Consider the following 13,242-nt stretch of genomic DNA (forward strand, 5'->3'; position numbering starts at 1 on the left):
CTGTATAGCTCAGGTTAAAAAGAAATACATGCAGGCCTTGAACAAAATCAATTCCTGGTACTAATAGAAATCAACACTAGATGCTATCAAGCCGATACTGCCAGGAACTACCATAACAGTCAGAATCCGAGATGTTGTCAACTACTCACTCTGCTTTCTCAGACTCTGCCTTGCCCTCTGCTTCATGGACTTTCAGCTCTGCCGCCTAGACAAAAATCATAATCAGTTAAAATATCCGCAAAGAAGTGAGTTCAGGATGACGACCCATATCGTAGCCATTTTCTTCTGGGTCATAAGTCCCAGTGGCTCTTTCTCTCTGCATTGGTGTCCTGCTACATATCGAGCTATTACAGACAGATGTCAAGACAAAGAGTCAGACGCCCTATTGTTCAGCTAAAGGTAAAACTTGTGCTAGGGCGTTGAGAGAGACCCATGGCAGTGGTCCTACTGCTCCTTGGGGCCAGGGAGAGGCAACACAGATCTTTCCAATGGAGAGCCTGTTTCCATTTGACAGGCTTGCTGTCTTGCCTTCCGTTTTCCTGTCACCATGGCAACTCCTCTGGATAACTGCACTTTGTGTAGAATGAAATTCCCCCTCCTGAACCAAATCATACAAGTCCTGCATGACACGGTCCCAGACTATCTCGTATCCCTTCACTCATCTCCTGCACCCAAAGACCTAGCTCGCCTTTCCTTTCTTGGGACACTCCAGCTCTTCCCCAAGCCATATATTCTGCCTAGAACGTGACATCCTTGTCACCATATTATCCTTCAGCACTTAAACCGGAGGACACCGCCTCACGTTCCCCTGTCCGGTCTGTGAAATATCATCTGCTCAGATACTATGCATCCAAAATGATAACTATTTTATTTGTTTGCTGTCTTCTCTGCTAGAAGTTAAGCTCCAGGAAAGTAAAACACCTCCTCTAGTTACCCCCTAGTCCCTGGTCTCCTGTAATCCTAGAGTACAATGTGGCACATTTCACTGCCCAAATGACTGCCTGCTATGCATCAAGTTCTGTGCAGAGCCCTGGCGCTGCATCAGAGCACAAAACACAAAACAGAACAAAACAACTACTACTGTAATAATGTCCATGCAGGGGTGCTTCCTTCCCCGGTTTGCCAGCCTCGGTGAGAGCCGTCTCCTACACATTGCCAGAGAACCTGACATTTCTCCTTCCTGCACACTTGTATTGACCTGTCTCATGTCTACCTTCTCCAGTCAACCAAGCATAATGCACTTCTCATTCATCCCCGTATTCTCTCAGCTTAAAATGGTGACAGACACATACCGTGTACTCAGTACGTATCAGTGGGAGGAATGAATACAGGCTCTCTTTGGGCTATCATCTCACACTTCCTTCACAACCTTTTGGTGCCAGAGCGATCCTATTGGGTTGGATGCCGCAAGAGGGAAATACCCGCAACCTCGTGTCGCCAAGGGCTGCTGAAGTACTTCAAGCCAAGTCACCTCATCTGGCTGATGGACTCAAGGTGCAAAGCAGATAGCAGGCACATCACAGGAAGAACACATGACAGTCTCTGGGAGGCTGCATTAAATCATCTGATATCTTGACCTTAAAGATGCTGCAGACACACTGTGTCCCAAGGAAGGAGAGCGCTTAAGTGATGCTTCATCTCCTGTGCTTTCCATTCACTGAATGAAGCGGTGCATCGTTAGAAGTAACCTTACAATAGAGGTATATGGAAGCAATATGTGGGCCACCGACCACCCCGATTGAACTCTACAGCGTCACCTGGAAGACCACTCACTAGTCTTCGTGTCCCGAGTTATGACGGAATTACAAGGTGAGGGCCACCAGAGCGGAGCTGGAATGCGGCCTCCCATTACTGATTTCAAGCATTTTCCCGGGGACGAAGAAAGACAGAAAAACATTACGCTTACCTGTGCTTTCCTTTTCCTCTGTACGGTACTCTCTAAGGTAGGGGGTTCATCCTTGCCAATAATCTCAGAGAGGTCCCCCAAACCTACTTCGGGCCCATGCTTTAAGCTGCCATCTTTCTTTGAGTGGAGTCCAACGAGATCGGACATAACATCCACGTCACCCTTCGCCCCCTTTCCGAAGTGCACTGGTTCCGTGGTGACAGCTAGCTCAGTCACTTCTGCCCTCTCGGCTTCCATAACATCATCATGAATCCCAAATTGAGTCGGGTCAGGCATGTCCCCCAGGATCTTGGTCACTCTGATGTTCTTGGCCCCTTCGACCAGGCCCCCTCCAAACACTGTGTTCCAGAGGATCTGAAAGACTCCTCCCACGACGGCGAAGAAGCCCTGGAAGAGCCCCACAAACAACATCCAGAAGAACGAGGAAACCACTCTCCCCAGCTCCTTCACGGTCATCTTCTTGACCTTCCTGTACTGCTTCCTGAGATTCGTCAGCGTTGCCCTCTTCAGCCCCCCGGCCACGTGCCTCTTCACCGAGGAACAGGCCATGGCGAATGCCGACGCAGCCTCACAGGCGGCATCTTGCTCCTCATCGCTCTCAACTCCTGATGCGGGAGAATTGCCCTCCTCCTCCCCCTTCTCCTCCTCCCGCTTCTGCTCCTCCTCTTCCTCCTCCTCCTCCTCCAGTCTGTCGGCTGACTCCGACTCGGAGATCTGAGATGCTAACTGCATTTCAAAGATGGTGTCCTCACAGAAGTTCACGAACAGTTCCATCTTTTCTTGCTCCCCGCCTTCGTTGACGACATCAAAGATGAACTGTCGCTTCGACTCCTTCACCTGGGGCTTCTCCCACTGCGTGCGACTGGATTCGCTGATCTCGAAGTAGACGCGCTCGATCTTCTTGGCCCCGCCCATGATCTCGATGCGTCCCAGGTAGGGCTCGAAGTAAGTCAGCACGCTTTCTGCCGGGTCCAACAGGCACTTCAGACGAGAATCGTTGGGCATGTGTTCAGAAAGGTTCGTCAGTAGCACTGCCACATTAAACCCGATGTCCTTAGCCGGCTCGTGGAACCGGTCGACGAAATCAATGTAATTGAACATGTCATTCTCGTCGGCTTCTGCACACGAGAGGAGGAAGTCGATCTCTGTGGGCGTGTACTGTTTTTGCCCTTCCATGGCCTTCTGGAATTCCTTTTTGGAGATCATCCCCTTACCATCGGGGTCATATTCTTTGAAAGTTTCCGAGCTGGTTAAGTCTTTCAGTTTCAAGAACATGTCAAAGAACTTCAAGATCATTTCTACATTGGCAGATGACTCTACCAGCGTGTCAACCATCTGCTTGCCAATCGTTCCATTTACCACATTCCCTGTGAGGCAGGTTCAAAAGAGACATACGCACAGATAAATAAAACCAAGCCAGCATGGAATAGGAAAGCTAGCTACTACTTAGACCACTTAGGTGCCAAATTAGTCAGCTCTCTTCTGACCAGGAAGATTTGGAAATGGGAAAGGGAGCAGCAAGCCAGAAAGACTACCACCACTGCGAGCCAAGGGGGAAGAAAGAGAGGGCCACACCCTCTCTTTTATTTGGCACGGGGCCTGGGTGGTAGTTTCCTTCGCTAGTTATCAGGGACACACGGGGAAGTGGTAGCCCTCTCGTCCCCTTAGACCTAGGAGGGTGCCCAACTAGATGGCTGGCATACACACTGGCAGCCAGATGTACTGAGAAGCAATGGGGAGAGGGAGCGGAGAGGGAAGAGCAAAGCTTGGAGGTTTTCCCCAGTTCATTCTGGCTTTCCTACTGACATCAAATGAGTTGCTTTGTACACATTTTTTTATTGTTTCTGAAAATTTGGCTTTCTAACCAATGTGATATGGTAAAAAATGACCTGCCAGAGGGATCATCTGCATGATTAGTAGGGTTAGTGCTCAGACCAATGAACAGTTGTGTGAATGCCTAGTTATACCAAACAGCCCAACCTTCCAGGAGGGACAGAAGCATCACCACCATGTCCTGAAGGAGATCCAAGAGTTCCTTCAGCAGCTCGATCTGACTGGAATCCTAGAACAGAAACAGGAGATACCCCTGAGCTATCTGATCCCTCAGCAAAGTACAGGCCAGTTGGAGCAAGAAGAGCCTGCTCTGGAAAGGTTAGGAGAAGGCAGCGTCCGAATCAGGAATGAGCTCCCTTCTCAACGGGGGTGAGGATGGCTTGCCACTGTGTGTAGCAGTGGGAAAAGTCACTAAAGCAGGACTCATCCAATAGACACATCCGGCAGAGCCGCTGGACATCTCCCCTTTCGTCAGCACAATGCGGCAGATAGACCCATTGTTGTCCGAATGATGTTGCCTAGTTTGCTATCATTTTCTATCCTGGAGAGTTAGACAGTGAGCGTTACGGGGATACCGCAGTACAGTAATCTGATGGTGGTATCAAGGTTAGAGTCACCAAGTGGGTTCTCCTTTCTTTGTGGATTTAGTTAGGTTTCTCCTGATTCCAGCTGGTGGTGAGCTGGGTGCCGCTGGTCCCTTAAAATGCTACAGAATCTGAGCTATTCATCTGGATGGTTTTCATACCAGTCTGTTTGGCTTTAATTTCAGCAGTGCAGACAGGACACTGCCAAGTTCGTGCTGGACATTGCACCCTGTGTGTTCTAGAAGGAAAACGGTCTTTAGAGAGTGAGGCGGGCAGTATGAGGGTAAGGTTGGAGAATGCATTCTGGGCCACCTTTTTTTTACAGACTCTCACTCAAAAAGACACCAATCTCGGCCTAGTCCTTCGGATTTCAGGGGGATTTTCCTCCCACCCCGTGACTTATGCCATAACGCTACACCAAACAGAGACTAGGTCAGAACTGGACGAGACTTTGAAGGTCCTTCCTCCTACCGCTCAACATCTCATAACTGACGACACTCAAGTCTAGAAAGATAACGTGGCTTTCTACGCTATCTGCGGAGGTGGCAGGGCCAGCGCTCTGGTTCTCTGAGCCTCCCTGCCACACCACCCTGGCTGAGACAGGAGTGTACCTGCCACCACCCCCTGGGCACCCACCCAGGAGCTCTCTCCTCCCATAAGGCCAGAGTCAAAAGGGGAAAAATGAAAGGGTTAAACAGCACATTCCAGAAGAGAGGCAGATGTGACAGCCCAGAGAATTTTAGAGACATGTGATTTAAATCAATGCTGCGAATGTTACTCTATCAGCCTGAAACACATCCCGAAGTTCTCCCTCATGTGTTGCCATGGAGAGAGGCGACCGACAACGCCACTCGCTGCATTTGCTGGCTCATTTTAAAGGCTCTGAGTGATTCTGATTCATCTTGCCAGAGAGATGGGGAGCAAGAAGGAGAAGGAAGCACAGGTGAGAGAGAAGGACAAATGGGTTATGGAGACATGCAGGCCTTTGGCAGATCTGAAGGGGGGAGGGGGAGCTGGGACACAGAGTTAGTTCATAAAGGACAGAACAGTCACGAGGAAGCAGAGACAATAAGCCTTATAAAAAGCAAGTGTGGAGGCTGTGATGTACAGGGCAGGTTGGTAGACACATGGAAGGAAGCCACATTCATGCAAAAGCCTGTCTGGGACCCACCCCACCCCCCATTCCTCCAAACCACCCATTCCTCATCTCCCATCTTGGCCCTTCATTTAAAGGCTGAGACCTAATCTATATGGCGATTCCAGCCTTTTGGCCCAGCAGCCACACCACAAACAGGAATACCAAGGGGGTTGGGGGTCGACTTAGCAATGACACGGGCAGAGAATGGGCCACAGTACCTGAGAAAGTTTCATCTGCATGTTAGCAAATACATGGAGGAAGCCGACCACGGCATCCCACAGCCTACTGTGAGCCAGGCTCTGCTGGTTCCCAATGCACGGGCCCTGTGGAGAGGAACACAGCCTTGTGTTACAGCCTGACTTTCCCAGACCCAGACCATGCCTCCCCAAAGGCACACTTCTTGAGCGCAGCCTTTTCCCTGATGAAATGTTGCTACGTCTAGGAAGACCCACCAAGGCTTTGTTTCACAGTCCAGCGATGATAACGGTGTTTCTTTCAGCCTCGGAGTGCATTCCTTAAATGAAGTCTTGCCTCAAAGAAGCATGTTTGGAGCAGTACACTGCTGACTGCCCTCACCTACATGCCAGCTTGAGGGCTTTTGAGAGACTCAAGGATTCCATGGGACACAATTTGAAAACCATGTCTCAAACTATCTGTACAAGTCTACGAATATCTACTCAATTAAAATATAAAAAACAAACCTATGCAATCCTCTTAGACTTCAACCGCTAAGTTGTTCTTATCAGTAGATACCATTTCAGGTATAAGCTATTCCCCCTCTATTCTGAAAGCCAGAGAGGGAGGATTTAATCAACAGTTCCCATTTTCCATGTTCAGAACCCCTTCTATGACTAAAGATAACTGAGCTATCACTTCTTAACCTCAACTCTTTCTTGTTCGGTGGGCGGGGGGATGTTCGCACAGAGAAGTTGTACCAAGAGTCTCCTGGGAGAGGACGGAGAACCCACTCTTTCTTACGGAAGGTTGTTCTTTGTTGTTTCATCAAGGGACCCTGGCGGTGAAACAGGTACATACTCTGCTGCTAATGGAAGAGTTGGCAGTTCCAACCACCCAGCGATTGGGTGGGGTCAGCGCTGGCAGTCTATGTCCCAGAAGACGAGAGAGAGCACGGAGAACTCAGAAAGGAAGGCTTCTGCTCCACGAGGTCAGTGTGAGTCAACATTGACCAGAGTGCACTTAATAAAAACCCTTTAATCCATCTCTACATGGCTCTTGATTAAGTGGACTCTAAATGGGATCCGGAGACTGGAGAAAAGTCGACAGGATTAGCAGTGGGTGATCTGTGCCGGCACCCTCAGGTGGGGAAAGCTTGTTTAAACATCGTTGCTCATGTATATTCAGAATCTGGCCTCCAAAAGCCAAGAGATTCTCTTGGAACAAAATCAGTTGCTGAAAGAAACTCACACAGACTAAGACAAAAACTCTCCTGTACTTTTGAAGTAAGTGCTCCCTGGGAAATTCTGAAAAGCAGGATGGATTCTGCACAGAGAGCCGACCAGAGGCTCGCCGGTCCTGTGCATGGTCGGCTTAAGGCATTGCACATTCTGTTCCTAGGTTTCTCTCGCCTCCGTCCGTGTCCTTACAGTGCCCCAATGACAGGGCTCCATCTCTCCACATAGGTCCTCTTCTTCAAATCGATACCTGTGGTTCCGTGATTATGTTAATGAGCACAGGTGACCTGACTGTACCACTGGCGTATCTTATGGATCTCTAGTTAGATGACATTGTCTTGCCTTTCAAAGGATAAATATCAGGCCCATCACCTGAAAGGACTAAAGATGTACAGCCTAGGGGATAAACTAGTCCCCACTTCATTGCCTGCTTGGCACTCTCAGCAAAAGTGATCCAATTGCTGAAATTCTTTCTTCCTCATGAAGCCATGCAGCATCCTATCTCTGCAACAGTCCCAAAGGTCAGACCCAGAGTGTACTTCCTCCTCCGTAACCAGCCACAGCCCACATTCCCGCAGACTCGGTGCCCCTCAGCTCCTAAGGACCCTTCTGGCCTCTGCACTCCCGGACCATTTCTGAGCATGTCATAAGTTGCTTCAGTAGCCATCGACTTCAGTAGAGTATGTGCGGTTATCTTACACCGTGTGTGATCCTCTGCTATCATATGCTTTTCACAGGTATATGCATTGATTCTATTGCATTATAAGTGGCTGGAAAGCTTACGTCTTTTCATGAGCCATAGTACAGAATGTAAGAAGGGAGTTTTGTAGAATGAATGAATAAATAAGGGGAAAGTCTTCTTAATGAATCGTCTGACTGGTAATTTGGGGATCAAGTGTTACTTTTACTTAAAAAGTATCTTGTGTTACATCATACAAGGTGGTGATGTGGCTACTGATTTTTGACTGAATAGTAAATGAGGCCTGCAGACATTGTTTGCCCCTTTCACAGAAGTTGCACTGTGGTGGGCAAGGAACAGGGATGACCAGATCTAGAAATTCAACTCAAAATCTACCTGAAGATTTATTTGATTGCCATTATACATACTGCATGTGTTTCCAAAATTGCCTTTTCTATACTGAATTCCTGGTTAATAGGATCTCATGAGGAGCCCAGTGGCGTAATGGTTATGCATGGGGCTTGATTAACCACAAGGCCAGCAGCCTGAAAGTGCCAGCTACCCCTGGGGAGAAAGAGGAGGCTTTCTACTCCTGGAAAAGTCTCAGAAGCCCCAGGGGCAGTTCTATCCTGATATGTAGGGTTGCTATGAGTCATAATTGACTCGACGGCAGTGAGTGGCTCAAGAAATTCTTTAAAATATATATTTTAAAAACCCTCAAGGCTTAACATCACTTACCCCTTCCTTCTATCAAGATCATCTCCCCTAAGAACAAACCTTTACTGAACTTCTAGGATGTACATTGTGCTGGCTATAGAAATAAGAGTTAAACGGTAAAGGAGACTTCCTGCCCTCTAACACTTTTCCATCTAGTCTGGAAAGCAACATGTAAGTCCCCAAACCAAGCCGAACTCCCTGTCAACAGGCCTATCCAGCTCATAGGGGCCCTGGAGGACAGAGCAGAAAGGCCCCTTTGGGTTTCCAAGACATTACATTTTGATGGGAGCAGTTAACCTCATCCTTCTCCCAAGGAGCAACCAGTGGGTTTGAACCGATGACTTCGTGGTTAATGGCTCAATAAGAGGCTATTCAAATACTCTGTACTAGGGCTATTCAAAATGTAACTAGTCAATTACAAACAGAGAACAAAGCCACAGTGGGAGGCTGAGAGCTAAAGTTTCTGATAGAGTTTAGGTACTCTTGTTGCCTCTTGATAGATATGAAAGACACAGGGTATGCATTAAGATTGGATGGATCATCTACTCTCAGCAACCAAATAATCTGTATAGAATACATGAGTGGCGGTGGAGTGGTGGTGGGGTGTCAAAATTTTGTGGGGAAAATGGAATTAGAAGATAATGGAATTTTCCCCCGAACCCTTTGAAAGCCCCTGATATATTATGCAATGAAAAATGTTCTCCGTGGGAACGTCTTAACCCCCAGCACACTCTGCAACACACACCTGGATATACTCGGTGAGGGAATTGAAAATCTGCTTGGTGACCACGAGTGCTTTGGAAAAGTTGTGCTGCCCAGGTTCATCAATGACGTCCTTCCCTGAATAACACCAGTAGAAATCACTGATTGATTCCTACGAACAAACAAGCAGAGTTCAGTATTTCTCTGAGTTCCGTTAGCGACGTGCTAAGCTCAGCGTTCAGCAGGAGCAGAGGAGAATCCTGAGTGTCCGAGACTTCCTTGTTGTACCAGGAACAAAGGGCGTGGTGAGGAAGTAGACATTGCCGAGTCAAGGCCAAGCATCCTTCAAGAACAAACATCCCTCCCCAGGAAAGAACAGTCGGGAGAGAGGACAGTGCTCAGCTGGATGGGGGTGAGGAGGAGGGGTGGGGGTGGGACAGGGCCCTGATATACAGTCATTTTTTTTTCATAATGGAAAACATGCATTAAAGTTAAGGATCATCCAACTAATTACGATGACCGAGGCAACATCGAAGCCTGCACTGCAACCACGTTCTGAGTACACTGCACATGTGACACTGTCCAGTCGTCACGACTGCCCTGTGAGGCTGGTGCTACCCATTGTACAGACAAGGACACTGGCATACAGGGGGTTAAACGGATGAGTCAATGTCACACGGTGGAGAGTGGCTGAACCAAGATGAGTTATCAGCAGAGAGAGAAAGTTTCTCTCTCTCTCTTGCTCTCCTTTACGTAGATTTTCTCAACACAATTTGGATTTCCCTTCAAAGAGACAAATAAACCAAGAGACTTTCTAGCACTAAAAAATTGTACGCGTATTCTTGTCACTTTAACTCGTTTTTTAGCTGGGAAAAGTGCCCGTGCTCTGACTCGTAGGTGTGTCGTAGCTGTTGCCTACCACAGCTAGCTTGTCACGGACAAAACGGAAGGAAATCAGGATCTTATGACGGATGGCTCAGTACCGTTAGTCTCCATGGATACCTTTTGGTATGGACCTAGACGATAAGGCCTTCCCGGCCGAAGTTTAACTGTGACCCTGCGAAACTGTCCGAAGCTTTTGAAAATGTACGTGAGAAATGCTACCCTCCAAGGCCCCCCATCCCCCCGTACCTGCAGGCGCAGAAGGTAGTCCACGGTACTGATGATGACGTTCACAGTGGTGGTGTTGCCCATCTGAGTCCGCAAGAAGTTCTGGAAATCTGAGAGCACCGGTCCTGGGTCAGAGTCCACCTCCGCCATGCAGAGGAAGCTCAGAGGAGACACACGATGGACAAGAGCCTTCCCTGCCTCCCAGGCAGGCCTTACAGAAGCCTCTCCCAGACCCTCACCCTATGCGCTCCCATCCCAATGACACCGCCAACTGGTCACAAGCCCCCAGGGAGTTGGCAGGCAGGGTTGGGCATTTAGGTTCATCCTCTGAATGTTCGGGAAGGAGGGCTGCCTCTGCGGCACTAAATAACATCGGCCAAGGTGTGAAAGGACTTTTTGGATCGGGTTCTGATTAGGCAAGGATGGATCACTGTATTTGGGTTAGCAACCCGTCCTATTCACTGGCGCCTCCGAGCGGAAGGCTCATTTTGCACGCGGCTGTTGCGTCGGTTCCACTCACCGCTGTTGTGTCCTTCACAGAGCAACTGCAGGAATCTAAACAGATCTCGAGTAAACTCGTCATTCTGCAGCACCTTGTCACCTGAAAACACAACATTGGTGAGCGCTTGCTTGGCTTCCCAACCCGGTGCACATCACTGCACAGGGTCCACACGGTTGGGAAAGGGCCCTTTGGACAAGAGACCCAAGTGGACTTGAGCGGAGGCTGCAGAGCACCGAGCCCAACCCAGTTGTAACATTTTCACCCCAGCCGCATTTGTCATCAAAACAAATGCGGCCAATGGCAGGCAACCGTTCAGTCCATAGCCAACAGCCCATGCTCAGGAAGGTGTGTCTGTACTGAAGCACCAGCCGGCTAAGTTAAGTCTGACATGCAACCACCACGTCTAAGCTGCGTCTGCACAGAGGCAATTCACTAAGATTTCTCAGGAGTCACGGCACATGATGGAACCCGGGCCAGAAACTCAAACTTACCACACTCTCGAACAATGACTGGCGGTGGGAGGAAAAGAAAAGAATGCAGAGTTAAGGACATCATCATCAACGTCACGGGCTCAGCAAACACATCCAGCCTGAAGGCTGGCTTTATCAGGGCTGCTAATGGAAGTGCTTGCTGAGATGGGAGTAAATCCTGGCAGCTTAAGAGCAGGGAGCAGGGGTTCTAACCAGAAAGAGGTCGTGGGGATTTGAATGAGAAAGTAACCTTCACATTCATTTGTTACTCACGTGTTCCTTCTTCAGTAACCATCCCCAGGCCTTCAGCTTTATTCTGCCTTTCAAATGCATTCAAATCAAGGACACTTTTAACAGACAAAAGAAAGCAAGGTTCAGGGCGGTGCGCAATGGAAGAGTGGATGTCTAACATCATCTGCCTATTGATTGAGAATACCCTGCCCTTGTACGAGGCAGGGTTATCTACGAGCTTCTGCACTTCACAGACCATGCCGCGTGCACGTACAGGGCTCACACGTTTCCAGTGCTTGCCCACCTTGACTCTTCCCTGATGAATGAAGAAACACAAAGGCTTACCCAAAACAGTGCAAACAGTCCGTTGCTGAGACTTCCCAAGGGCAAGTTTACTTGAAGAAGCACTTAAAAATGTTTGCTTCGACTTTGCAGCCACTTTTACTAAAACCACAAGGAACTGCGATCTTCGGTGTTTCTGATCAACCCTAAAAGAGTGCCACGAACCTCTGGATTTCGAAGGGACTTCCCTTTTCTGATCTCGTAGTTTCCCACAGGAACGAGTGTCTTAGGTGTCCCCGAACCGGCAATAGGCTGGCTTTAATGTCAAGTCCTCTACTTCCACCAACCATCCTGACCAACAGGACCACTACGTCCTATTTAGCCAGGAAGCTCTAGCACAACCACCCAGACTGATACTCAGGGCCCCATGTGATCACAGCATTCCCACCCGGAGTCATTCTAGTTCTCTAGCAGAGTCGAACTCTTTCCCCAGTCTGAAAATACTCATCAAATAGAAGACCTTTCTTAATGGAGTTTATGGTTGAGCCCACTAAGGCTCTGCACAACGTTGTCTCCTTCTTCTACTTGGAAAAGGAAATGACTGTCAGATTGGAAAGACAATGAGGGAGGAGGGAGCCCCAGCATCTATTTTCCCCTTTAGGGAGTCACATACATTCTGAAATTTACATGAATTTCAAAGAGAAAACTGACAATTCCTATTCCCAAGGGTAATGGACTGAACTGTTTCTCCCCCGAATATGTGTCAACTTGCCTAGACTGTAACCCTTCGTGGATTGGCAATGATGTATTGGTGTAAATTTGGCAGCCTGTGTACGGTGCGATCATCCCTGTGATATGATCTGATGTGATCAACCAATCAATTGTAAGGGGAATAGGGTAGATGCAACACCTTAACTCAGGTCACAACCAGTATCCAATGTAAGGGGGGTTGCCCTGGTCTGCAGCCTGGCTCACCTTTCATCTTACAAGAGAGGAGATGAGATGAGGTGAGAAAGATGTGAGACAAGCAAGGGACCCTTGTACTACACCAAGAAAGAAAAGGTAGGAGCAGGATGTGTCCTTTTGACTCCGGGTCCCTGAGCTGAGAACCTCCTAGACCTAGAGGAAGATTGATGCCAAGATCCATGGGGGTGCGATGTAGCACCGATGAAGAATACAGCTTTCCTCCAGTTCCTAAATGCTTCCTCCCCCCAACTACCATGATCCGAATTCTACCTTGCAAGTCTGGATAGAGCAGAGGTTGTACACTGGTGCAGATAGGAGCTGGAGGCACAGGGAATCCAGGGTGGATGATACTTTCAGGACCAGGGGTGTGAGGGGTGATACTGGGAGGGTAGAGGGAGAGTGGGTTGGAAAGGGGGAACCAATTACAAGGATCTACATGTGACCTCCTCCCTGGGCGACGGACAACAGAAAAGTGGGTGAAGGGAGACGCCGGATAGGGAAAGATATGACAAAATAATAATTTATAAATTATCGAGGGCTCATGAGGGAAGGGGGAACAGGGAGGAAGGGAAAAAAGGACTTGATGCAAAGGGCTTAAGTGGAGAGCAAATGCTTTGAAAATGAGGAGGGCAAAGAATGTACAGATGTGCTTTATACAATTGATGTATATATGGATTGTGATACGAGTTGTATGAGTCCCTAATAAAATA

The 13,242-nt window shown here is 48.5% G+C and overlaps 1 protein-coding gene across 1 annotated transcript in view; it reads right to left on the reverse strand.

The window, feature by feature from the left end:
* RYR3 (ryanodine receptor 3) overlaps window positions 1-13,242 on the reverse strand; it is a 418,103-nt gene that overhangs the window by 16,977 nt on the left and 387,884 nt on the right. The window contains exons 82-90 of the mRNA XM_075532282.1: window positions 11,327-11,400; window positions 11,075-11,092; window positions 10,602-10,682; window positions 10,103-10,191; window positions 9,015-9,143; window positions 5,680-5,784; window positions 3,887-3,968; window positions 1,907-3,273; window positions 150-205 (exon numbers count right to left, since the gene is read on the reverse strand). Of these exons, the coding sequence (XP_075388397.1) occupies window positions 150-205; window positions 1,907-3,273; window positions 3,887-3,968; window positions 5,680-5,784; window positions 9,015-9,143; window positions 10,103-10,191; window positions 10,602-10,682; window positions 11,075-11,092; window positions 11,327-11,400 (2,001 nt within the window). The remainder of the gene's footprint in view (window positions 1-149; window positions 206-1,906; window positions 3,274-3,886; window positions 3,969-5,679; window positions 5,785-9,014; window positions 9,144-10,102; window positions 10,192-10,601; window positions 10,683-11,074; window positions 11,093-11,326; window positions 11,401-13,242) is intronic.

This window comes from Tenrec ecaudatus, chromosome 14, assembly GCF_050624435.1.
Source record: "Tenrec ecaudatus isolate mTenEca1 chromosome 14, mTenEca1.hap1, whole genome shotgun sequence".
Classification (NCBI taxonomy): domain Eukaryota; kingdom Metazoa; phylum Chordata; class Mammalia; order Afrosoricida; family Tenrecidae; genus Tenrec; species Tenrec ecaudatus.